General features: G+C 37.0%; 1 protein-coding gene across 10 annotated transcripts in view; it reads left to right on the top strand.

The window, feature by feature from the left end:
• Positions 1-27488, top strand: part of Myo10A (unconventional myosin 10A) — a 744055-nt gene that overhangs the window by 655003 nt on the left and 61564 nt on the right. For all 10 annotated transcript variants that reach the window (XM_081732073.1, XM_081732074.1, XM_081732068.1 and 7 more), the window contains one exon: positions 21636-21844. In XM_081732073.1, the coding sequence (XP_081588199.1) occupies positions 21636-21844 (209 nt within the window). The remainder of the gene's footprint in view (positions 1-21635; positions 21845-27488) is intronic.

Here is a 27488-nt window from a genome sequence, read left to right as displayed (position 1 = left end):
ACGCTATAGGCCAAGCAAACGCGGTGGTCTGGAGGCTAAGTCGCCAGCTAGCCGAAGGCTAATTTTATTTTAAACATTTTAAATTTTAAATTGATACTTCAATTCTAAGGATAGGTAGAGGTTAGGAAATACTTCATAGAAAAAAAAGAAAATAGAAATTTTCGTTCTACGAATTTCTCCCAAGAATTGTTTCCCCATAAAATATACAAATTCCCCTCAAATTTAGGGGAAAAGTAACCAAGTTGACAGAATGACTCTCAGATATCTAGAATGTCAACACAGTTAAATTGTTAGCAAAGTTGTTCCAAAGACAATACATTTCCAAATGGCGAAAATGGTTTTCCATGTTAAATTTTGTCACAAGATTAGGAACAACAATTGTTATTCGTTGCAACGGCCATTGAAATGGAACAGCACCAGAGTTCCACATACTCTTCGTTTGTTACGTGATATGGATGTTCGGTAGGCTGTTTAAAAGTCGCCTTTTCTCCCCCTTTTACTTTCAATGACAACTTGTGATGAAGTACAGCATATCGTTTGCTTTGTAAAAGTGAATTTTGTATTTTACATAATGTAACAGAGCATTAAAAGTTGACTCAGGCTAGGTCACACTTTGCTTTCTTCGCGTAGAATCTATGTTGTTTCGAGAGGTAAATAGAGCTGGTGGAACCTGACTACGAAATCACTAAATTCATCCAGTGAACGCGGTCTAGAATAGTGGTTTCCAACCTGGGGAGCGTGAGGGCTGAGCAAGTGGGCGCAAGCTACGGGGAGAAATAAACTACGTTCGTAATTACAAATACAGTATTACTAATGTTGTAACAAAAAGGCGTTAAATTAAATACCGTTCAAACACAAAGTAATTACAGAAGAAAAACTATGGTTTTATTAAGAACAAAGTTGGTGAAATATAATACTGCACAGAGTATGTGGAAGTCTTGCTGAAATTACATATATAGATTGATGAGATTATTATTATTATTTTGGGGCACAGTGGCTGTTATAGAACTTTTACCTCTGTTGACTGGGGTCCCTGGTTCGATCCACGGCTAAGTAAATTTGTGGAGGGCAGCATCGTGTCCGTGAGTTTTCTCGGAGTACTCCGGTTTCCTCCCAAATTTTCATTCTACCAATTCCTCCACTATTATTCACTTGCCTTAATCATCTGTTTCCCTTAGCCTAAAGGACATAATCATGGGACGTTAAACTAAAAGATTTCGTTTTATTATTATTATTATTATTATTATTATTATTATTATTATTATTATTATTATTATTATTATTATTATTATTATACATTTGAGACAGTTAGCATACGCGCCTTTGGCGTGGAAGAGGCGGGTTCGATTCACGGTGGGAGCTCATGTGGTTCGGATTCCACATTAATCAGTAGATCCCGTCTCATATAGCCTCGCTGCTGAAAGGGACGTTATACTCAAAATCAACTCAACTTAAAATTTGAGAATGCTGCAGCTGAATTCGCACAGTAGGTCAGACAAAACACGTTAATAACCAGCCAGCGGGAAGGAGGCAGGCGTGAAGTAACGAGTTTACGAAGGGTAGCACCAGCCAAATAAGGTTGGGAATCGTTGGTCTCGAAAGACGAATGATTCAATGAAAAGCCTTAGGGCTAGCCATAGCTGTTTTCAAAATAACTTTTTTTTACCTTTCTTAAATGTAAGTAGTATATATGTCCAGCATTGATAGGATAAAGCAATTTACTTGTTTGTGTTTATGAAACATATTTCGTAGTATTTTCAGTTTGTTTCTATTTGCATAGCACGCAAAGATATTAGAAAGGTGATTTTGTTGTGAAGCAAAAAAAAAAAAAAAAAAAAAAGTATACTAAGACCTTGAATTATTTTGAATTTATCTGTAAAATCAACTGTTATCCGTATCATATTTAAATAAAGACTGGTTGAAGTGAAACAGTCAGAATTAAGATATGAAAGAGTACTCTGTCAAGTGAAAGCGTGAAGGTCGAGTAGATCTCCTCGCAGTAGGATGCTCAAGTTAAAGAAAAAAATCTTTATTTGTTCCGGAATACAAAATTCATCGGTATACACTATATACACAATGTATTTATGTCCTGTTAAGATTTTTTGAAGCAAACCCCCGTAGATACATTCCTTTCCGCTACGCCACTGAAACAACTTAAGAAATTCAAGAAGAAAAAGAAATGAAGGTGATATTATTGCTTGCGAAAGATAGTAATAATCTTTTTGCTATTGGAGATGTACTGCGTATATCCTTCACAATATAATTTGTGTGATTAAAATTGAGGAGAGAGAGGAAAAAAGAACTGAGGAGCGCGTTGAAAAAGATATAAACGGAACTTAAAGTAGAGAAAGTTGTTATTTTTCCGAAGAAAGAATGAAAGAAAAAAATTCCTGAATCATCTGAAAATCAAACAGAATACGCAATGCTTTTGTCCAATTATTTTCGCCTTAGTTTCCAAAGTCCTTGAAACTTCTAGCAAGTCATTTTGGAAGTCTTTTCTTCTTGCTGTACACAATCCCTTTCTTTTTCTGTATGATACGTAAATATTTTTGTATTGTTGGAAAATAGAATGTCAAATTCTTCGTACGAAAGTATTACAATATATAGTGATTTTCTACGAAAATTCCTCAGGAGATTCATTAAGCAAATATTCTCGGAATTCTTATTTTCTGACGTTCTATGCAGTTTTTGGTTTCTGTTATTTTTCGTTGACATTTTTCTCTTTTTAGTCACGTGATTTTGTTTTAATAGGTACCAGAATGGAATATACAGTACATGTACTTCCATGAGTCTGAATTCAGTTTTCTATTATTTTTATTTCAGAAACAAATGTTTTTCTTAAAGGCTAAAGTAGTACTCCATTAAGTTTTAGGCCGCGGTGACTCAGTGGTATAGCGTTCACCTCTGGTGCGTGGGTTCCCTGGTTCGATCCCAGCTCACGCCAAAAGAACTCTGTGGTGGACAAACATCATGTGTGTGGGTTTTCTCCGGGTTCTTCCGTTTCCACCCACTTTATTCATTCCACTGTTGCCTTCATTTCTCATCATCCCCATCTCCTTTAGCCTAGCCGGCATAAGCGTGGAATGTAAAACTTAAGTTTTAGGCAGTGACATTTTGAGCTATCAAAATTCGATAAAGGCTGTTATGAAAGAGGCTATGCTTAAGGCAACTTAATACTATCTTTAAATGTCAAAAGATGTCGAATAATGTGCAGTTTGGACGGTCTTGGCAATTCAAAATTTTGTGTGGAACCTCAGTGAAACCTGTGTATGTTTTCTAGCATCGGTTCCATTGAAAGGTGACCAACTTAGGTGTCAAACTTACAGAGAGAGAGAGAGAAATGAAAGTTACAATGTTTGTGCCTTATAATCGATTATGACAGATATTAGTGCCGAATCCATAGTTTCGGGGTCACTGAGACGAACAGCAACAATTCCAACGCCGTTTAAATCCAAATTTAGTCCCCATTAGTACACATAAGGGGATGGTGACATGTAAAAATAGGTCCAATTGAAAGTGACAGATATTAGTATCGAATTCATAGTTGTTGGGGTCCCTGAGTTGATTGTTGACAGTTCTGGTGCCCTTTATGTCCAAAATGAAACGTATTTTCCCCGTACGAAGAACGGCCATTCTGCTAGGTAAGTTCTGATTTAACATATTCAGCTGCAGCGTGTGAAAGAAAATATTTCGACCTAAACGAGCACTAAATAGTTATAAATTTCAACATAAAGATTGAGGTTATACTTGTATATGTGGAGATAGTGTTGTTTATAATTGTAATATCCGTGTTATGTTTATATATAAAAGAGATTTGCCGGAAGTCAAACAGGTGATTTTGAGGTAGCTTTTTCCCAGCTTTCCTCTCTCTGTGTTATCACAAGAAACCGTCTTCTTGTTGGGTTAATGATCTCCTGAGGGAGTGTTTTGTCTGGTACCTGTCTTGCAGATTCAGTTCTCATGGTTTATTTCATCTTCAGATTCTTTCACGAATCCTCTACAGTCTGTATTATTATTATTATTATTATTATTATTATTATTATTATTATTATTATTATTATTATTATTATTATTATTTATGGAAGTTTATTCTTTTTGGATGGTTTACAAATCTATGTTTTCGATTAACATTGCGTCTTAACGAATAAAGGAATACGTTCTATTACGTGGTTCATTTATTCATTTATATGTATAGTTCCAAACAGAGTACGTTGACATTTTACACTGAAACATATAATAACAATTTGAAAAAAAATAACAAGAAAGATGTAGACAGTAATAAAAAAACAGAATATTAAGATAAAAATTGGACAATGTATTTTTTTATTACTTATCCATACGAATTGACAGTAGGTCCCAAATCATGTTTTAAAAACAACAAAATAAAAGCAGTAAGCAGCGTATGCATGTATAGATGGAAATACTATATAAAAATGAAATCTTTGAGTTTAACGTCCCACGATTATGCCCTTTAGCCTAAGGGAGACAATGATTAAAGTAAGTGAATGATCATGAAAAAATGGTAGAATGAGAAAGTAGAAGGAAACGGATAGGATAGGATAGGATAGGATTTTAGATTTCTGGGCTTTCGGCATCTAAGGCCATTTAGCCCTTCACGTTTTTGAGGGATGACGTCCCGCGGCGAGCACACAATCCGGAGAAAGGGAAAGAAGAAAGGATTGGGGAAGGAAGGAAGCGGCCTGGGACCTATAGGTTAGGTACCACCCCGGCATTTGCCTGGTGTGAATGAGGAAAAACCTCATTCAGGGTGACTGGCCTGAAAAAACATTTTACACTTTTTCGATCGAGTGGCTAGAAGGGAACGGAAGTACAGCGAGAAAACTCGCGGACCCGATGTTGTCCAACACAACCTTACTTGGTCGGGGATCAAACCAGGGACCCGATGCACTAGAGATAACCGCTTTACCACAGAGCCACCATTCCCCCACCCCCCCGAAAATACTATATAAGACAGATATACATTAGCTCCGATTCAAGAAGTGATTAATTACTTCATTAGAGTTCCACTTCCTTTCGACAGCGAGGCTATAATCTAGACTGCGCGGGAAAAACAGTATGTCAGAAATTGCCCAAAATGAGATAAGTCGAAATTGGAGATCAATTTGTTATTCTCCACCTCCGGTTAACTTGATATAAGTCAATTCTAAACGTGAGTTGAATAATCACGTCTTTGTACTGATTCCTACAGTGAAAAAAATGTATGTGGCGTACGTAAAATCGTATGTTAAATTTGTAAATCCTGTAGTTTTTGGACTTAACGTACAGCAAACGTAGAACTGAAAACGCATGTTTTATAATACTTTCTGTATAAGTGTTCCATCTATACGTACTTTCCGTGTGAAACAATGTAGGCGGTCAGGATCTCACATACAAATGGACGTATATAACATATAGCTGACGAAGGTAACATACATATATTTATGTAATATAAGGAAGACTGTTAGATATCAGACATCCTGCAACGGCATGATGTAACATCTAAGGACAATGCCTATGCAGCATACGGATAACATATACTTCGTACTGATTTCTATAGTAAGCAAGAGGATTCCGTATATTTGTACAGAATCGCTGTCCGGAGAACGGATTTTTCTCAGTGTACTTATGCTTGGTAAAATAAAACATCGTCTCCTGATGGAAATTTTTATTTTTTTACTTATACTGTTTTTCCCGCGCAGTTTACATATAAGACGTGGACTCAACGTAGGGATCCAAGCCACTTGAGCTCCGACTGGGAATCTAACCCGGATGTACCGCCCCAAATGCGCATACACAACTATATAGCTACGAGAGAACTTTACAATTCAAGAATGGGCACACGGACTGAACAGTAGAGCGCTTATCTCTGGTGTGACGAGTCATTGGTTCGTTTCCAGGCCGTGGAACTTTGTAGAGGACAACATCGTGTCCGTGGGTTTTTCTCGAGGTTCTCCTTTTGTCCCATATGTTCATTCCATCAATTCTTTTCTTAAGCATTCAGTTTCATTAATCATTTGTCTTTTTTTAGCGTTCAGGGCATAACTGCACCCGGCCGGTGCTTCTCAATTTTCGGCGTCCACCCACCGTCGTGAAGCAAACTGGGGAGCCATGTGAATAAAAGACGTAACGGCCTGTTAGAGATAAGATAAAGCAGCGCACTGACAACGTGTTTGTTGTTTGGCTGAACGTAATTCAGCCGGTCGCTAACAGATGTCGTTGGACCGGCTCAGGCCCACAACGGGATGTTATGCCAAGTGGTTTGTTGGTTTTAGTAACGGCGTTATGCAAAGTATTCCTTCAATTTTAAAGAGCCATTTACTTTTAGTTCACCTTGTCTATTGGCTGTCTACTATTAACATTACATAAGTTATATTATTAACATACTCCCTAAGTTATTAACAACAGGGAATTTTCCTACACGGAAATCAAAATTATATCACCCTTCAACACAAATTTCGCCGTGTTTAGAAAAGGAGCAAAGTTGAGGATTTATTGTAGCAGTATTGAGAGAAAATTGTATTATGCGATTCATAATGTCATCAGCACCTCATGACGTTATGCCATAGCGAAAGGTTTAAATTGTTCGCGGAAGAGTCAATGAGGAAAACAAAAGCCTGTCTTATGAAGCAAGACAATGCCACACTTCAGTTCCTGTTTCTTTCCTTTCGCGTTGTTTTTGTTGGCGCCGTCGTAGTTGACTTGAGCCACTGCGGGACGTGGAGTGGGAGAATTTCGTCCTTGCCCTGGACAAAGTTAAATGGGGCCTCACGCTGATCTCTTTCGTCACGACCTTGTGCTTGGCTACGAAATTTAGATCAGTCATGTTATCAAACCTTTGTGAGAGTTGAGACCCTTCGTGGCTAAGCAGTTAGCGTACGCGCCTCTGGCGTGGGAGACCAGAGTTCGATTCCCGCCAGGAGCTCATGTGGTTCGGATTCCATGTTAATCAGTAGGTCCCGTCTCATATAGCCTCGCTGCTAAAAAGGGACGATAAACTCAAAATTAGCTCAACTCATTTGCGAAAGTTCGACAGAACAAGGATTCTTTGCAGATAGTTATTCCCGATTTATCTCAAGCACTTGAGATCACAGGCGGTGTTTCAGCAGTAGTCCCATTTTAGATTCCGTAAATAAGAGAGGATTGTCCACCGACGTAAGAGTATATTAGGTCTAGTATACAATTTATTAAAAATATGTGCCTCAAACTCAGGGAGCAATTGCCCCCTACCCTACTCCTCTCAAATGACGCCGCTGCTTTTGGAACTAGCAAACTGCACGCATGGAGTTAAATGTACGTACGCCACATTGCAGGACTGTATTGTGTTATATGTTAAGCATACGAGTTCGGTTTTCATCTTCTTCTTCGTACTCTTTGTAATCAATAACTTAAACATCGTACACAGCTCTTTTTAAACCTCAAAACGTTGACACAAAAGAGGGATGAAATGACTCAAGTTTTGGATGAAAAGTCGCTAAACGCTGGAGCTATAATACTTCTGGCACAATTAACATAATAAAGTACTTGTTGTACGATGTTAAAAATGCATAAATATTGAGACTCCTCAAAGTAAAACATCTAACACTCACTTCACTTTAATTCACGCTTCTGCAGCTAGTCGGCTTGCTGTCGGTAATGCTCAAGAGTAAATGGAAGTCATACGAGTAATGACACAGTTGCCGTTTTGGGATATCTGGGAATTGTTTCGCATATCTTGATAGGCTAATCTTCTGTTTCAGCGCTCATTGGCCATTCTATTCTTCAATGCGGAATGGGTTGCTATTACTCCTACCTTCCATTTACTCTGGCAATGCCTCTCGACGTAAGATCTGCAAACGGAAAGATATTTAGAGTTGTAATCAGTGATAATTTCAGCGGGTGGCCCTGGGTGGAATTCTCCCCATGGGACCATATATCCTATCGCGCTCAATGTAGACTTCCAGTATTTTCGTATGTAATACTACTTTTCACCCCCAGTGTATTGAATTTCTTCCACCCCCGGAAAAAAAAATCGGAAATCATCACTGGTTGGAACTGTTCTCCGTTAGAAGGGAAAAGGTGACAGAAAATAAAGCGGAATTGTGGAAGAGTAGTCAAGTTGTACACATACCCAACTGGAAATCACTTGCGCTGATTAAACGAAAATGAAACATATATATATCAAAACTACTTCGAAGTTCGAATTGATAGTGCTTGATTACAAAAGGACATGTTCGCAGCACAAATATCGCTAGATTTATAAGTAAGTCGTCAAATGATCATTTTAAAAGTAACCAGAAAAGAGTCACCAATCGGCAAAATTAGTTTTTGTTGCTATCTTCGAAGTCGAACTCGTAATTTAGTAACTTTTCCTCCAAATTCACAACACTATATTTTGGCAACCTTGTAAAGAAAGAAGAAAACACTTCATGTCTCCCTTCTTTATACCCCCTTCAACCAATAACACAATAGCAACTCTAACCAACTTTGTGGCCTATGGAACCCGGAGGTTCAATATCGCGTTCACAAAAGCTCTCCACTGACTTCTGTCCTTAGCCAACTGGATCCAGATTCTACTTTGTATTCCAATCTCTGCCAGATCCATCTTAATATTGCCCTCCCATCTGCGCCTAGGTCTTGTTAATAGTCGTTTTCCGATTAGACTTCCAGTTAAAACTTTAAAAGCGTTCCTACTTTCTTCCATTCTAGCTACATGACCTGCCCACCTCAGCCTCCTAGACTTGATTACCGTAACACTACTCAACAAAAACAAATGTAGACTCATTAGACATGTACCCAAGTCTCAAGTGTGCAAGAAGCATTTTTTTAAGGCAAACTTATTCAACCAATAATCTCAGATTATTGAGTTAGTAAAAATTCATACAATTGCTTTATATTATCGCATTATTAATTTACTGAAACTCCCCTTTGTAGCGGAAACGGAAATAGTTACGGTTTTAGTTAATAGTTTGTTTAATTGTGCTTAGCTTCAGGAACTAAATACCTTCTTATTTCGAAAATTTCTTTTTTTTTTTTTTCTTAAAATTTCCGTATTTGTTTTAGCATTTGATGCGCACATGTAAATATACAATTAAAAAGGGAAAGCAGTTTAGTTTTCATCACACGTGAGTTAGCACTTCTTGCAAGAGACACATTTCTTTTATGTATGTATGTATGCAGGTGAAACATTATATTCATTTTCCGCATATGAGTACTGTATGCGTACAGAGCAGGGAAGTCTCGATATACGCTTCCTGGTATGTTTCCTCCAGGATTTGAAGATCCCGAAATACAGAAATTTGTTTTGGTCTTGAGCCGCTGCGAACTTTTAGATGGGTTTGTAAAAAAAAAAAAAAAAAAAAAAAAAAAAAAAAAAAAAAAAACCCTAAGTACATTTAGCTAGGACGAGAATTTTTTTTCTTTTTCTCTCGAAAATATTATTATTATTATCTTGATTATTAAAATTTATGTACTTAAGAGGGAGCAAGATTAGATACAGCTAATATGGGTTGAAACCTTTCATTTAACGTTGGGCATAAACATTTCTCATTATATAGGGTGTATCAAAAGCCTAGGGACAAGGACAAACTCTGTTCTGAGTAGAAGCACGAAAAACCGTGAAGAAATGAAAGTTGTTGGAAATAGGTGGATTTTCAGTCTTAAATGATGGAATTTTTCCAGTCATACCAGCCACTTGGACTTCACACTGATAGGACACTTTATATTAGAATGGAATATAAGTGCACGTAAAAAATGACTTGGAGAACGTGCATATTGTTGTATGAGTTAACCTGGAATATATCAATGCTGTATTATCGGTATGGTGAGGGCTCCAGCGGACAGTCTGCTAAACTGGCAATGTTACTTTGTTTCTTAACATAGGACGGGTTGCCAGTATGGAGCCCAAACGAGTGACGCAGTTGAAAAGGTTCCAACATTTTAGGTTGAAAACCACCTATTTTCAAAAAAAAAAAAAAAAAAGAAAGAAAGAAAAGAAAAGAAAAGAAAAAGAAAAAGAAAAAAGAAAGAAAAAAGTGTTTTTCTATTTTATCCTATCTGCTCGTAACGGAGTTGACCTATAACCTCGGACTTTTGATAGACCTTGTATTTTTGTAGACCTATATGTATTAAGTTTTTGTCACATTTTACGTTGTACGTTTTCATTTTCCATATTGTCAGATCTTAACCTTTTTTCTGTTAAGTTTTAAGTTTTTTCTGGCGCGTTATACGTTACACGTTTTTATTTTCCACGTTGTCAGATCTTGAGGTTTTTTCATTAAGTTTTTAATTTTCCTGGCACGTTTTATATTATTTTCCCCTAAATGATCTCTTCCTTTCTTTAATAAATAATAAATAATGAGCGTCCTGGACACTTGTTAAATGTTTTCAAATTATTATTATTATTATTATTATTATTATTATTATTATTATTATTATTATTATTATTATTATTATTATTATTATTATCCCTATAATGCTGGCAACCCTACATGTATGTCATTCTCGTTGAATCATTGTGCTGTATATTAAAAAAAATATCCGAGGTGTGTAATGAAAAGTGTTTATGATCCATGTTAAATTGGAGCTCCACTCTTGCTCCCTAAAAACTCAATTTGAAAAGCTACAATCGATATGTTGACTATGGTCAAACTAAGAATCATTTGGGGGACTGTAAAATCTCATACTTGCAGTAATGTTATGGAATAGAGCTCATTTGGCTAAAACTGTGTTATTTTGTGTTTTCCTACTGTTTTAAAGGATATCGTGTTTCGGGGTAAGTAGTTCCTCATTTTAAGGAAATCCATAACTTCTTTGTTTTAAGAAGTAGTCAAGATAAGCCACTTTGGACGCTATACTTTACACATGTACTGGGTCACACGTGTTTGTACTAGGTGGCGTCTAAACACATCTCGTGACACCTAAGAACTAGCTTCCATTTTGTTTTCATGTAATTCGTGACGAGCTACATGAATAGAAACAGATTTTTGTTCTCTTTTTAAATTGTTTCTGCCTTTTCCTGTTAAAGCCCTTAAAGCATTTTAAAGGATTATTGTTAAGATTATTTTTCCTTTTTAAAAGTATATATATATAAAGGTATATATATATATAACGACGTTAACTATACTGTTAACTATACAAGTGAAATGACATAAACGCGTATGATTCATGATTTATCTGAAGTGCAATAATTAGCACTTTTGACCCACATAGCGAAAACTCTTTAAACAAAATCTCACAGCTTATTGTGCTAGATGCCTTTAGAATTCGGCCACCCGCCAAACTTAGCGAGTAGTACTTTGCTTATAAGAAAATATAAGAAACATTTTTCTAGTAGTTAAAGCGGATATTGTTTTTTTTTTTTTTTTTCTTGAAAAGATTATTAAATGCCCAACAATTCTCCATTCTACAAGCCGCAAGAAGGCTCTGGAGTACATGAAAGTCAATATAAACTAAGATGGTCAAGTGGTTATTCATCAAGATATTTGCATACACCGACATCTATCGCGAAACTGGGTTAGTAGTTGTGTAATGATGATTTTTCAAATTCAAATCTCATTTCTGTTATATTGTGACATCGTTGCGTATAGGTGTTAAAGGGTTATTTCTTAAGTTTTTTTTATTTATTTATTTATCCGATGCATGATGGTGACATGGCGTTTAATTATGTAACAATTTTACATTACGCACAATATAAGAGAGGGCTTTGTTTTCGGATATTATTAACAAACAGGAAAATTAATTAGTAAATAACTACTTGTTTTATTATAATAACCCGAAAATTCAATCATAACAGGAAATCATTTAATTTTAATGCGTGATCATTCAGTACCAATGTTTTTTTTATAAATTAAGCTCTTCAGTAGTTACTCCTTATGTAACTCAGTCAATAACTTGAACGCCTATACTGCAGCTGTCGAAACAAATCCAATTGAATCCAAATCAGGTTTATTACCAACTATTTCATGCATATATTTTCTTGTTGAAGCGGAGCGGGGCGGTTGAAGCGTTGGAGCAGAATGGTTCTTGAGATAACGCGTTAGAAACGTTCTGTCGATTCTGACCAAATTTCGTACAGTAATAGTAACCTCTGAAGGGAAGGTCATAAGATGATCACTGATTCGGAATTTTAGATAATACTTCTTTCTCGTAGGGGGGGGGGCAGAGGCTCAGTGGTAGATCGCTTACTTTTGGTGCATGAGGTCCTTGGTTAGATCCCCGGCCTAGTAAGTTTGTCGTGGTGAACATCGTGTCCATGGGTTTTCTCGGTGTACTCCCGTTTCCTTGTACATTCTCATTCCATCAATTCTTCCATCATCATTAGCATACTTTAATCATCGTCTCCCTTAGCCTAAAGGACGTAATTGTGGGACGTTAAACTGAACGATTTCATTTTCTTCTTTCTCCCGTAGAATTCAATGAAAAGTGAAAAAGGTGTCAAATTACCTGAAATCTATGTCAAAAATGGGAGAAAATTTTCGAACACAAATTAGAGAGATAATTTCTTCCAATTTTTAAAGACTTTGGTTTACCAAATACCCTTTTATAGCTTTACTTTGTTTCTGTCTGCGTCCGGTAGACACAAAGTCTCAAAAAAGCCTTAAGAGTCTTCATCCCGGCGAAATTAAAATACCGCTAATTTTACAGTAATTATGTGATATCTTCAAATAGATAAAAGATAATTGAAATATGGAACAAGAGCGCCCTAGACAATATTATTTTGCGTGAGGTACCGTTATCACAAGTCACCTAGTGGCTTTATGTTTTCAGCTGTTTAGAAACGCGAAAATAAATACCGATTTTCAAAATGGCTCGAAATCGAAAGCAGATAAGTGAGTCGTGGTAACGGTTTCTCATGTAAAATGATATTGTCTTTGGCGCTCTTGTTCTACATTTCGATTATCTTTTATCTATTTGAAGATATCACATAATTACTGTAAAATTAGCGTATTTTAATTTCGCCGGGATGAAGACTCTTAACGGATCACCTTCAATTTGGCCAGGATGTAAAGCGTCAAGAAATAGAAATCGCGTTCATTGATGCAGGTGACCCATCCAGTTACTTCCAAAATATGGACCATCAACAATCCCTTCCTCGCGTGTTATTTTGGACTAGCAGCGTTCACCCCGCTTCGCTGCGGTCACCCCGGAACGCAATAAACTTTGTTACTTAGATAATTTTTACTTTTTCGCTTTCAAGTGATATGATAAAAACCATAGAAGATTGCATTAAATGTTAACATTATATCGCCTGTCATTTATGTTAACCCGCCCCGCTTCGCTGCGGTCACCCCGGAAGTTTTCGCTTTCAAGTGATATGATAAAAACCATAGTAGATTGCAGTAAATGTTAACATTATATCGCCTGTCATTTATGTTAACCCGCCGAGTGACACGGTCATGCGGGTTGCATATAAATACGTTTATTTTTACCTATGATGAACTAACAAAGGATTTGTACGTTATGGACACTTGAATGGTCAATTATCTCAAGACACTGGTAATTAAAAATTAAAGTGATATGATAAAAACCATCTAGGGTCCAAATCCTAATAACCCCCCAAAAATAAAAGAAATTGGTTCAGCCGTATTAGCGTGATGAGGTAACAAAGGATTTGTGCGTTCTCTTTTATATATATAGATATCCTACGTGCTTTGTAGTCTATCCGCAGTGTTGATGAGATTAACGGGTCAGTATAACGCTCAGGATGCAAAAATACTAATCTGTGCGTGAAATACAACTCCCAAATGAAACTATGACTTTGAACCCGACAAATCTAAATACTTAGATGTTTTCTATTTTTAGATATTTACGGTATTAATCTTTTTAAGGAACATTTTTTGAATGGGAATAGAAAATGAGTGGAAATGCAAAAATTCAAACTTCAATTTTCGTGTTGTGGATGTTGTGACGTTGCTACTTGTTTTCTGTGTACATATATTTTTACTCGTGGATGCCCACGGGAATGATATGACGTGGACACATTTTACATAGCGCACTTTATGTATGCGTATCCTTTACTTTCAAAAAGAAACGAAAAAAATACGAGTGCCACAATAAGTCGTATTTGATTAGCGACATGATATTATTTAGTGTGACCCCGCGTAGTGTAGTCGCTAAGGTTCTCGTCTATAATGCGAGCGGTCCCGGGTTCGATTTGCGGTGAGGACATGTCGAGAAAATATAAAGGTTTCTTAGGCCAACCATCCTGAGAGAAGTATTCCTCGTTCACACTAGGCAAGTACCGGGATGGTACCTTACACAAAGATCCCAGACCGCTTCCTTCCTCCCCCTATTATGCGAGCAGTGTAATCACCGAGGGAGGTTATCCCTCATACGTGACGGGTTAACATGGCCGTAGATACCAAAAACCCAGAAACCTAGTTTCTAATCCTAATGACACTGCTTAGCGTAGTTTATATGCAGCTTGAATAATATTGCATAAATGAATTCACTATTTAAAAAAAAAAAAGTCAAAACCTCAGGTAAATTTCACTAACCGAAGCTAACGTACCTTACAAAACCTAGAGAAAAAGTAAATTTATTCGAGGAAAACCATTTTATTCTTGTATTAATCATTTTCTTCGTGCACTCCTAAAGTAATTCTTAAACTAAAGGATGTGAAATACCGACTTCTTAAGCCGTAAGTCGTATATTTACCCAAGAAGTACATTCATATTGATTTCCTTGTGGCAGACCTAAAGCATAACTGAACCTTTTCGTAGAGATTGAGAGGTACTGACAATAATGTATCTTTAAAGCATTAAATGAGGTTATATTTTAGATAATGTGCATTTTTAAAAAGGATAAGAAAGAAATGTGGCATCTAAACTGTAAAAAAAAAAAAAAAAAAAAAAAAGCTTTCTTACTTTTAGATATATACACCTACTAAAGACTGCGAATTTTGCGTTTTAATTCAGTTTAATGACTATATATAAGGAAGTACAAATATATGTATTGTGTTTCGTTGCAAATAGTACGAACAGGAGCAAATGACGCGACTTAAGCACCTACCTCACGACAGATGTTCAGTGTAGCCAAATAAACTTGCCTCAGGTCACTCGGACAACTAAAGATAACTCTGTATTAGTTAATAATGACTTGATTCGCGAATGAAATTCAGTAGTACCATACCAAGATTTTTTTTCTTAAAGAAGCATCTCTGAAATGCTGTTGAGCAATGAATTCTTGATGTTTAGCAAATTGAGAGCACTGATGGCGAAATAATACCAAGTCGAGGTTGAAGAAACTGCATCTGTTGAAAAATAATAGAAGAGCAATGTAATATACTCAAATTTGATGTTATCTGATACTTACACTAATTTTGTAAAAAATCATAACGAGATATTTGTAAGATTGGCTCTTCCTAATAGGAATCACTAAACTAAAACGTTATTTTATTTGATCTACTATTAGTGACTGCTGGCACGCTTGAATGTGCTTGTTAGAATGTGTCGAGAATGGTTTGCGCACATACGTGATCTTAATGTCCAGAATTCGATTCTCTTTCAGACCATGGACTTTGGAATTGTTTAGTTTAACGTCCTATACGATTATGCCGTTTAAGCTAAGGGTATAGGAATGATTAAAGCAAGTGAATGATGACGGAAATATTGGTGGAATGAGATTGTGGGAGGAAACGGAAGTATCCAGAGAAAAACGATAGACACAATATTGTCCACCACAAACTTACTTAGTCGGAGATCGAACCAGAGGTGGGCGCTTTATCGCTGAAATTGACTGCTTGAACCCTCTTGATGAAATGAAATGAAATGAATTCTTTTAGTTTTACGTCCCACGGTTATGCCGACTAGGCTAAATGAGACGACGACGATGAGAAATAAATGAAATGGTGGAATGAAGAAAGTGGTAGGAATCGGGACAACCCAGAGAAAACCCACGCACACGATGTTTGTCTATCACAAAGTTTACTTGGCGCAAGCTGGGATCGTACCAAGAAAGGACCCCATGCACCAGAGGTGAACGCTCAACCACTGAGCCACCACGGCCCTCCCTTTTGAAGAAATTCTACGTACGCCACTGATTACCGTCAATACTGTTGTTTTCTATTATCTATAACACTTCCTCATTGGTTTGTTGTTGGACCCAGTTAAATTTCTCCGTATACATGTTTCGAAAGTCTCTGGTCCATACCCATAGCCAGAACTCTAGGCTAAAGAGGTCATAATTTTTGGGTTGGTAACCTTAATTCACTTTACATTTATACATAAAACAACGAACAATTCGAGAACTGTGATAGTTCAGTGGTTGAGCGCTCATTGCTGGTGTGCGGGTTTCCGGATACGATCCCCGTAGTCGCCAAGTGGATTTTATTATGGACAGGCATAATGTGCGTCGGTTTTCTAGGGTTCTCCTGTTTCATCTCACTTTAGCCATTTCTCTATTACCATCCACTTCATCACCACCGTCTAGCTTAATCTTGGTGCATTATCGTGGACCGTTAAACTGAAGAAAGGAAGTTTCAGCGGAGGTTAAGATGGTCTCAGGGAGCCATCCGTAACTATGGGCTTGCTCTAGTGGTTTCATCGCTTTTGCGCATCTCGGGAGGCCAAGGCACCCTAATGTTTTCAGTGACAAAAATAATTGAAACTGTTTAGAGCGTTGGACTCTTGTAATCGCGGACTCGATTCCCGGCCGGTGCTTCCTAATTTTCGGCGTCCACCCAGCGTCGTGAGGCAAACTGGGGACTAACGTGAATAAAAGACGTGACAGCTACTAGGTCGAGAAAGCTTCAGATACAACGGTTAGCGATAGGGCGACGCGTTCGTCGCTAAATTGGACATAGTTCCACCAGTCGCTAAAAAGATGGTGTGGAGCGGCTCAGGCCCACAAATCTGGCCGTTATGGCAAGTGGTAAGGAGTATTGCCTTGTATTCTCATTATTGGACACTTTTTCAAAGATTACATATAGTTTCAGTTTCAGTTTTTCTCTTACCAATGTGTAAAACAATACTTGAGGTCCACAACGTTAACGTTCAACCTAGCCATAATATCCTCAGGAAAGAGTTAAGTTGGAAATTCTGCAGGACTCTTAAAAAATTGTAAACTTATCGTAATCTGGATTCTGAATGCCCTTCCTCAGTTTTTACCTTCTAGAGTGCCAGTCCACACGCAAACATTTTATGGCTTCTAAGTACTGAAAGGCCCACGAAAAAAAAAAATGAAAATTAAACTTATGTGGTGAAAGGCTATTGATTGTTGGTTGAAGTTTGTTTAAGTCTCTTCATCCCGGCGAAATTAAAATACCGCTAATTTTACAGTAATTATGTGATATCTTCAAATAGGTAAAAGATAATTGAAATATGGAACAAGAGCGCCCTAGGCAATATTATTTTGCGTGAGGTACCGTTATCACAAGTCACCTAGTGGCTTTCCGTTTTCTGCTGTTTAGAAACGCGAAAATAAATGCCGATTTTCAAAATGACTCGAAATCGAAAGCAGATAAGTGAGTCGTGATAACGGTTTCTCATGTAAAATAATATTGTCTAGGGCGCTCTTGTTCCACATTTCGATTATCTTTTATCTATTTGAAGATATCACATAATTACTGTAAAATTAGCGGTATTTTAATTTCGCCGGGATGAAGACTCTTAAGACGGAAACCACTGTTTAAAAAAATAGGATCCGAAGGATATAGCTTTACCGGGATCTTATTTGCACTTTTGTTAAGAATTTGTCCAGTCCACAAAAGGGTACTTTTATTAAGTGTTAATTAGTTCAGAAAAGCATTAATCAGAATTAATTTCATTTCACTCAAATTATCAGTCAAACTGAGAGCAATAGGAAGGCAAACCAAAATTTAAAGGGAAAAATGAACTTCCTCCATCTTGCTTTGATCCCATATTTATAGAAAGAACCGTAAATCGCTTATATCCATCATTAATTATTTTTGACGAGTTGCTTCCTGAACAATAAGAGAGTTGACAACCCTGCTCATGAGCCAGATGGTGCTGGTAAGAATAAAAGATTAAACATTCAATTTCAAGAGAAAACGGCTATGCTATTGTTGCACAGAAAGAAAAAAAAGTAAATATAACATGATCTTCATAGGAAAAGTATAAGATAATGTAAATATTGTCCCTTTGTTGTAGAGTAAAATAAGGAGATGAAATATTTGTATTTGTGCAAATAGAAAATTTGTTGGTAACGTTGCGAATCTAGATGTTACTGCGTTGTCCTATAATCCGTATGTCCTTGTTAGATAATAAGTCCTTGACAGAATGACCGAATGGAATAGAATTTTCTTAAGTTTAGGAGAAAGAAAAAAATGCGGAACTAATGCAGTGTTATGTGTAACACGAAAGTCATGTTTGTTGGTTCTGGTGATTCTGTGATCATCAAAAGATGCAATTGTCTGACTCACTTGCTCCTCCTCGTTGCACGGAATTTGCTGTCTTCTACATATAAAACGTAACTTCTTTACGTAACAGTAACACACGAAGACAAAGTTGCCAAGCTTTTAAACTTCTAGTCATTTTATTATTCAGACATGTTGGAAGTAGTAAACCCCTCCCAAAAAAATCTAGAATTCACCAAAATTTTGAAGATATATATGTAGTTATAGGATGTATGTGATGAATATAATCTTCCTCTGGAGCTTTAGATTCCCCACGCCCACTCCGACGTACTTGACACTCAAAGAGAAGAATAAATAAAGCACTGCTCAAACGTGATACAGAGAATTTTACGTATACATTATTTAGAACAGTAGTCATAGGAACGTGAAGATAGGTCAAAATTTCTCAGACGCTCAGAAATATAACCTTTTTGCATATTACCTTTTGCATACCCCTAAAATTCAATGTATTCTTGACAGGGGCGGATCCAGGATTGACTTCTGGGGGAGGCGGTGAGTTGTCATACTGCTACTTAGAGCTACTTTTAAGGGCTTCAAACTCTGGGATGGTTTTTATTTATATAAGAAATATTAAAGTTTCCTCTTCTAGGGGGCAATCACCCCCCTGGATTCGCTACTGATTCTTGATGTACTTGTTCAGAAATTTTCAGGGAGGACAATATACTGGAACATAATTGGTTATTTTAGAAATTGAAATATTACGAGGTTGAGGCAGTTTTGACCAGTTTTTGACATTTCGTGTATTTTTTGCAAATTTTAACAAATTTTGCAAACAACCAATTTTAAGCTGCAGCTGTATTTTCAGAATGATTAGCCGTATATTTCCAAGACAGGGCACTGTAACTCAGTGATAGAGCTCGTGTGTCTGGTCCTGGGTCCGTAGGTTTTCTCGGAATTCTGCTGTTTCCTTCCACATTCTCAATCCAACAATTATTCCGTCATTATTCACTTGCCTTGATCGTCTGTCTCCCTTAGGCTAAAGGTCATAATCGTGGGACGTTAAATTAGAGGATTTCATTTAATTTCCGAATCTAAGACAAGGCTTGTTTTGGTCATAATTTCCCTGCCCAGAAATATAGAGTCGTCTTCCCTTCGCGACATACACAATGGGGATTTTCTTTACTGAACAGAATCACGAACCTCCATTTAGCCCTAAATTTAGCATCTTCCATGCTTACCACTTTAGCCCTCAATGTTCGTAGAGATGAAGAGCCTTGAACTCTTCCAATGAGGAAAACTGAGGAAGTCCTGTATCTGCTTTTATTTTTAGTGTAGTTTTATAGTAAGTTTAGAAATTATACCCAGTATGTGCTGTAAATGTTTATAACAGCTTCTTTGAAATATGTGGGGTCATTTTGGATTCAGAAATGTATGTTTCTTGTTTGTTTTTTTATACGTACAGATATATTTAGGGAAAAAGATATCTTAATTTTAAAAGAACAATGCTTTTCATAAAATGCACTACAGCAATATATAAAACTTGATATCACTCACTCATAAATGAAATTGCATGTTTCTGTTTGTTCTCATATGTTTGGCAACTCTGGATATAACTCATGCATTATATGCACTCAACTCTGTTCTCAAGTTATGATAAGAGAACTTTTAACTCCTGCGGTTCAAACAGTTGAAACGTGAATGTTCTGGATTTTAATGCACGTGATTTTTGCTTCTTCAATTTAAACTTGGTGTACACATAACAACTCGTCATTTTGCCCTCAATTTTATGTAAATAATCTTGAAAAGTACTTATTTTCTGCCGACAATGTACTGATTTTTTTTTTTTTTTTTTTTTTTTTAATTTCACGAAACTACTACATGAATTAGATTATCAGGTTTGGGTTTCACATAAATGGCTTTGTGTTTACTTGAAACCGTGAATAACCTCATAACGTGTTATAGTAGCCAGACATTTTTTTCGAAGGGGAGGCAGACACACGCCCGTATTCAAGGGGGTCTAGGTGGCGCCCCCCCAAATTTTTACTGGCTCCCTCTAAAATTTTCACGGTAGGCTTGCAAATGAACTATAATATGGGATGAACTAATATTTTTGGATCGCCCCCCCTAACTTCCACCGGGCCCGCCCTACATTTTCGGGCTGGCTACGGGCCTGGGCAGACATACGTGTAGAAAAATAAAAGGAAATATTTCACTTTTAGTCCCACACTTATGCCGTTTAGGCAAAACGAGACGGTGATAATGAAAAATGAATGAAATGGTGGAATGAAGCAAGTGGGAGGAAACGGGAGAACCACGCACACGGTGTTTGTCTACGGGGCCTACATGGGGATCAAACCAGGAACCCCACGCACCAGAAGAGACCCCTCTACCACTGAGTCACCGCGGAACGACATACGTGTAGGATTTAGCACAAGCGATAAATTACTTCTTAATTTTGTTAGTTGCAGTTACGTAGTTGTAACCTCCCATGATTATGTTCCGAAGCTAATAGAGATTGTGATGATGATAATGGACGGAACCCTGAGAAAACTCACGAACACGGCGCTTGTCCACCATAAAGTACATTTGGCGGCGAGAGTTAGAATAAAACCAAGTATTCCTCGCACCAGAGGGAAGAGCTCTATCATTTAGCCACGGAGTACCCACTTCTTTTTTCATAATCTCTTCCGCAGCTAATACTTGTTATTTTCCGAATCCTTAACAATTTAATATTCCTTCCACATTATCGTTCCACCAATTCTTCCATCATGATTCACTTGCCTTAATTATCCGTTTCCCTTAGCCTAACGGGCATAATCGTGAGACGTTAAACTGAAAGATTTAAACTATAGGCCTGTGTTTTAATAACTTCGATGCAGAGAAAAGACGCTAACTTCAACGGGCTAAAATCGAATTAGAAATGAGGTTCTGCTCAAGAGATAATGTTTCTGTCCAGATTTTCTTCCCAAAAAAAATATGTCTAGGAGAAATCAAAATGTAAGGGGCTGCACTGGAACGCTATGTTGGTGTTAACGAATATTGAGAACTCGTGAATATGGACCTTAATGTTCGAAGAAAAGATACAGACGATTCTTTTCATATTTACCGAAGGATTTTCCCTGTACAAGCAATCGCAATTTAATTTATCTTAGCTCGTAGAAGGGGGAAGGAACGTTGGCCAATTCCGGACTGGAACATTACTATTTACACGTATATTTTGAGGTTATTTACTTAAATGTGTCTACAACGCCTTCTCAGTCCTCTCTAAATGACTTTTTAACATGTTGATTTGGTTTCTTACACATGAAAATGAAACTATATTTGTCTTTTTTATTTCTTTCAGCACAAAACCTCTTCGCAAGGGGATCCGTTCCATCAAACTACTAACCAAGAGCTAAGCGCATGGACCCGCGGGGGACAGATGCAGCCAACGCCGCCACCTGCCAATAATAATAACAATAATAACACGGAAGTCCAGAACAATGTAGTGCATGATGGGAAACATTCGCTTCTCCAGTTTGCCATGCATTACTTCCGGCAGAGCCCCGAGAAGTAAGTACAAAATTATTTTTTATATATATAATCACCAAAAAATGATTTGCATGCAACACCTGTTTGTATTATTATTGTTTTCAGAAAAGTTGTGTAGAAGACATGTTCCTTTTTTAAATGACAATACTATATATTGCTTCAAATTAAAATATATTAGGGAGACTCATACCCACCAGCGATATTTAGGAGAGCAGCAATGGAAATATTTAAGCAAATTGTGTAAAGGCGCATGTCTTTGGTTATAAGCGCCCCGGCCTAGATTCCCGCTTGAGGTGTAGATTTCGTTTCGTGTAAAACCAGGATCATGAGGCGAGAGCTATTTGAATTCAGTGGCATCTCTACCATGTATAATTTGTGTGTGGGGGGGGGGCAACAAAGAAAGAGATTTAAGTGGTACTACCTAGCCCAACCTGTTTATTATCTTCGATTCAATCTGTTATCTTTCTGCTTACCTTCACGGACCACCTGAAATATATCAAGAACTCTGTTATAATCGTTTCACAGCCTGAATATTATATTCCAAATGAATATAATTATCATTATGTATATGTTATTCTTTCGTTAGTAAATAAATTAAATTAGAATAGAATATTGAACATTTTGAACTTCAAAATATTGGGGGAACGCGTCCCCCTCGTCCGCCCGCCAGTGACGCCCGTGTCTGAATTGTCTAGAAGAAGACAATTGTCTCTAGAGAAAACTATCTTTTCTCCCTGTCAAGAAGATTCCTATAGTAATGTATATAAGATTCCTATCTTTATTCCCTAATTTTATGGTTCGACACATTCTGTAAACTGGCAGTGATCGACTTTTTTTGATGGGGGGGGGTGGATTCCAACAACAGCTACAACACTACGGAACTCGTAGATTTGTTTATAATCCTTAACGATTTTTTAAAGAAGAGGTTGAATCGTATAAGCAATGTAATATCGGAGACCCAAAGTAAAGTCCGGGTAGGAAAATTTTTGTCCACGAGCTTTCACGTCGAAAATGGCCTGAAACAAGGAGATGCGTTATCGCCATTATTATTCAACTTCGTTCTGGAATACGCTATAAGGAAAATCAAAGATAGCAACCAGGGCCTAGAGTTGAACAGTATTCACCAGGTTATAGCATAGGAGAACAATAGAAAGAAATGCAGAGATCTTATTAAACGCTTGCATGGACATGGGTTTAGAAGTAAATGCAGAGAAAACTAAATATATGGAAGTGCGTCGGGACCGGAATACGGCAAATTATGGATGCGTTAAAATAGTAAATAATACTTTTGATAAAGTGAACACTTTCAAATATCTAGGATTATTATTAACAGACGAAAATCATATTCACGAAGAAATTAAATGTCAACTAAAACCGGGGAATTCGTGTTATCATTCAGTTCAAAATCACTTGTTGTCGCGAATTCTGTCTAGGAATCTGAAGCTTAAAATATATAAAACGATAATTATGCCTGCTGTTATAATTATGGCCAAGCGCCACCGTAAAGTTCTTCGTGACAATATCAAGGGTATCACCAAACCCGCTATTAGGCGGGTTATACGTTTTATTTGCTCGCCGTGGTGGTGTGAAGCGTATCTCTGGTCTCATTTATGAAGAGAGCCGAGGAGTATTTAAAGTATTCCTGGAGAACGTAATCAGAGATGCTGTTACGTACACCGAAGACGCCAAGAGGAAGACAGTGACAGCTATGGATGTTGTGTATGCCTTGAAGAGGCAAGGAAGAACCCTGTACGGTTTCGAAGGTTAAGTTGGAATACCTCCTATTTTGGATATGGTCGCTTACTCTGAAAGAAGAACATAGACTGAAAGTATTTGAGAACAAGATCCTGAGACGAATATTCGGACCCAAGAGGAACGGGAATGGGGAATGGCGGAAACTCCACAACGAGAAACTACATAATTTATATGGTTTACCCAACATTGTTAGGGTCGTCAAGTCTAGGAGGCTTAGGTGGGTGGGTCATGTAGCTAGGATGGAAGAAAGTAGAAACGCTTTCAAAGTCTTGACAGGAAGACCAATCGGAAAACGATCATTAGGAAGACCTAGGCGCAGATGGGAGGACAATATTAAGATGAATCTTGCAGAGATAGGAATACAAAGTAGAAACTGGTTCCAACTAGCTAAGGATAGAAATAAGTGGAGAGCTTTTGTGAACGTGGCATTGAACCTCCGGATTCCATAAGTCATAGAGTGAGTTAGTTAGTTATATCGGAGACCCTTTTTTAAACGGTAACGCACATGTGTAGCCTATATTTTCTTGCCATAGAGCACCTTTCTTTTCTACTGTGTTTCTTAATTAATACAAAAATATTAACTTAAAGAAATATTCAATGTTTGAATTTAGTTTTGCACTCTATTGAATTACAAATAAGAATATTTCAAACATAACACTTCTTAGAATGATGAAGTACTTCGTAGGATATTTATATCATCTGCACGGGTTCAGAATGTGCGTAAACACATAAAAATACGTTTTATTTATTCATTTATTTATTTATTCACAAAGTTTCACATAGCACTAGGCCAAACAACATAAAAACAAGAAAACAACATCGAGCGAAGTAGCTCAAGTGGTAGAGCGTTGGCTTTGCATTCGGAAGGTCATGGGTTCGATTCCCGCTGCCGACCATCCTGACTGGTTTTCCAGGGTTTTCCTCATTACTACCAGGCAAGTGCCGGGATGTTACTTACTAAACAGGACCTGCCCGATATCTTCCCAAATCCTTTCCATTATTGTTGTTGTTATTAGATATTCAGTATAAAATGGCCTCTGAGCTGTATCTGATGGTTATTAAACAAATAATAATAATAATAATAACAAAAATATAAAAGAATGGTTCAACTTTCAATATACAAAGTTCTCATCGATTGAGTTGTAAAGTTTGTCTCAGAGGTAAAAATGTTGTTACATCCTTTTGACAATGTATTATTATCATGCGTTAGTCTGTAAAATAAGAAGCGCCTTACAATCGATAACGTCGTTTGTCAGGGGAACATAATTTCATTAAAGACATTAGTTCTTATTTCGAGTAATTACGTAATTCGGGAATTCTAAATCTAACAATGTCAGGAAAGGAGTTTAATACAGTCAAAATGCGAGATAGATTAGTAGGTACTGCCATGTTTCATACAGGTGAACAGTATTCAATGATCGGAGAAATAAAAGCCTTATAAAACATTGTAACGGCAGGAAGACTTTGTATTTCCGGAAATCTACTGTATATAGTTTCGAGTAATTACCTAACTCGGGAGTTCTGAATCTAACTATAGCAAGAAAGAAGTTTAATAGAGAGTCAATGCGAGATAGATTAGTAGGTACTGCCATGTTTCATACAGGTGAACAGTATTCAATGATCGAAGAAATAAAATCCTTATAAAACATTGTAAGGGCAGGAAGACTTTGTATTTCCGGAAATCTACTGTATATAGTTTCGAAAGAAAGAAGTTTAATAGAGAGTCAATGCGAGATAGATTAGTAGGTACTGCCATGTTTCATACAGGTGAACAGTATTCAATGATCGAAGAAATAAAATCCTTATAAAACATTGTAAGGGCAGGAAGACTTTGTATTTCCGGAAATCTACTGTATATAGTTTCGAGTAATTACCTAACTCGGGAGTTCTGAATCTAACTATAGCAAGAAAGAAGTTTAATAGAGAGTCAATGCGAGATAGATTAGTAGGTACTGCCATGTTTTATACAGGTGAACAGTATTCAATGATCGAAGAAATAAAATCCTTATAAAACATTGTAAGGGCAGGAAGACTTTGTATTTCCGGAAATCTACTGTATATAGTTTCGAGTAATTACCTAACTCGGGAGTTCTGAATCTAACTATAGCAAGAAAGAAGTTTAATAGAGAGTCAATGCGAGATAGATTAGTAGGTACTGCCATGTTTCATACAGGTGAACAGTATTCAATGATCGAAGAAATAAAATCCTTATAAAACATCGTAAGGGCAGGAAGACTTTGTATTTCCGGAAATCTACTGTATATAGTTTCGAGTAATTACCTAACTCGGGAGTTCTGAATCTAACTATAGCAAGAAAGAAGTTTAATAGAGAGTCAATGCGAGATAGATTAGTAGGTACTGCCATGTTTCATACAGGTAAACAGTATTCGATGATCGGAGAAATAAAAGCCTTATAAAACCTTGTAAGGGCAGGGAAACTTTGTAGCCCCTCCCTTGATGATATCCTGGACCCACCACTAGGCGGTGCGTTCAATAAGTTCCGAGACAACCTGCGTTCAATAAGTTTGACATATAGAACTTCGTTCTACGTATGTGAAAATTGGTGGGAACAGAACTGGATTTAGATTTGGTGAGGCCCTAACCCATTCCAAAGCTAATGTGTCCAGCTGTCATATATATCGAAGCACATTCTTTTTTTAAGGAAATAGAGATTGTAGTACATATATTGGGATTTAGAGACATATTTCAGGCAGAGTACCAATTACATAACATATGTATGTCAGCCAGCAATGAGGAAGCATCATCTATAGTGTTAACAACATTGAAAAGTTTAATCATTAGCGAAAAACAATATATTTGATGAAAAGGTCGAGAAGATGATAGGTAAATCGTCCATATGCAAAAAAAAAGTCATTTGTACTTTTTTTTTAAACTTAAGTGATTTATCTGTGGTATTCTCGTTAAAATTAATTGACGTTCGATAAACCATCAAAGCCGCTAATCCGAAGTGTGCTATAGGTAACAAACAGTATCAGAAATATACAGGTAGCGGAACTTGATCGCGAGAAGTCATGTACACCAAGTTCAACAAGTAATTAACAGATGGCACCAGCATCAAATGGCGCTACACTAGCGCTGCCTATTGTTGAAGTTAAGAAACTTTTGTGGAGGATAGCATACTTTTTTCCTGCGATGCCATTGCGTTACAATAAATCTTCAAAATGCATTAAGAGTTTCTTTCGATTGCTGTATTGACAAAAGTTTAGCAGAAATGCACTACGTGATTTTTTTTTTTTTTTTTTTTTTGGGTGTAAAGTGAAACGGAACTAAGAGTCCAAATGGGCGTTCTTCGCTGAGGCTGAGGGCTAAGATTTTTTTAAAGGATGTTAGGGAAGAGGTTCGCTCCCTTTTAATCTCAATTCCATTTTTTATTTCACCCCATAAGAAAGTTAGAAAAGTGTTTCTTTTTACGTTTCTTAATCTTTATTCAATATATTTAATTGCGATGAAAGGCAATAGTCTCTTTCTCCTTATTACGAATAGTACGAAAATATTCAAACTTGTTGATATGAAGTCCACAGAATGCCTAGTCGTTTGCAACCAGCCAAACTTCTGTGGGGTTTGGGTTGTATAAGCAGCAGGGGCTGTATATTAATATATAGGCGGTGCGTTCAATAAGTTCCGAGACTACCTGCGTTCAATAAGTTTGACATATAGAACTTCGTTCTACGTATGTGAAAATTGATGGGAACAGAACTGGATTTAGATTTGGTGAGGCCCTAACCTATTCGAAAGCTAATGTGTCCAGCTGTCATTTGTCAATGACAAATTGTTGCTGTTTATGTGTGTGTGTGTGAACGATAATTTAATTTGTATGATAAGATTCCAGCATCGTTAAAAGTGTTTCAAAGCAATATAAAATAAACTTTGAAGAAAACCTGTTTACGGT

The sequence above is a fragment of the Thermobia domestica genome, chromosome 11, assembly GCF_964235325.1.
Source record: "Thermobia domestica chromosome 11, izTheDome1.hap1.1, whole genome shotgun sequence".
Lineage (NCBI taxonomy): Eukaryota > Metazoa > Arthropoda > Insecta > Zygentoma > Lepismatidae > Thermobia > Thermobia domestica.
The sequence above is the reverse complement of the archived record's forward strand: the minus strand, read 5'-3'. Positions and strand labels throughout refer to the sequence as shown.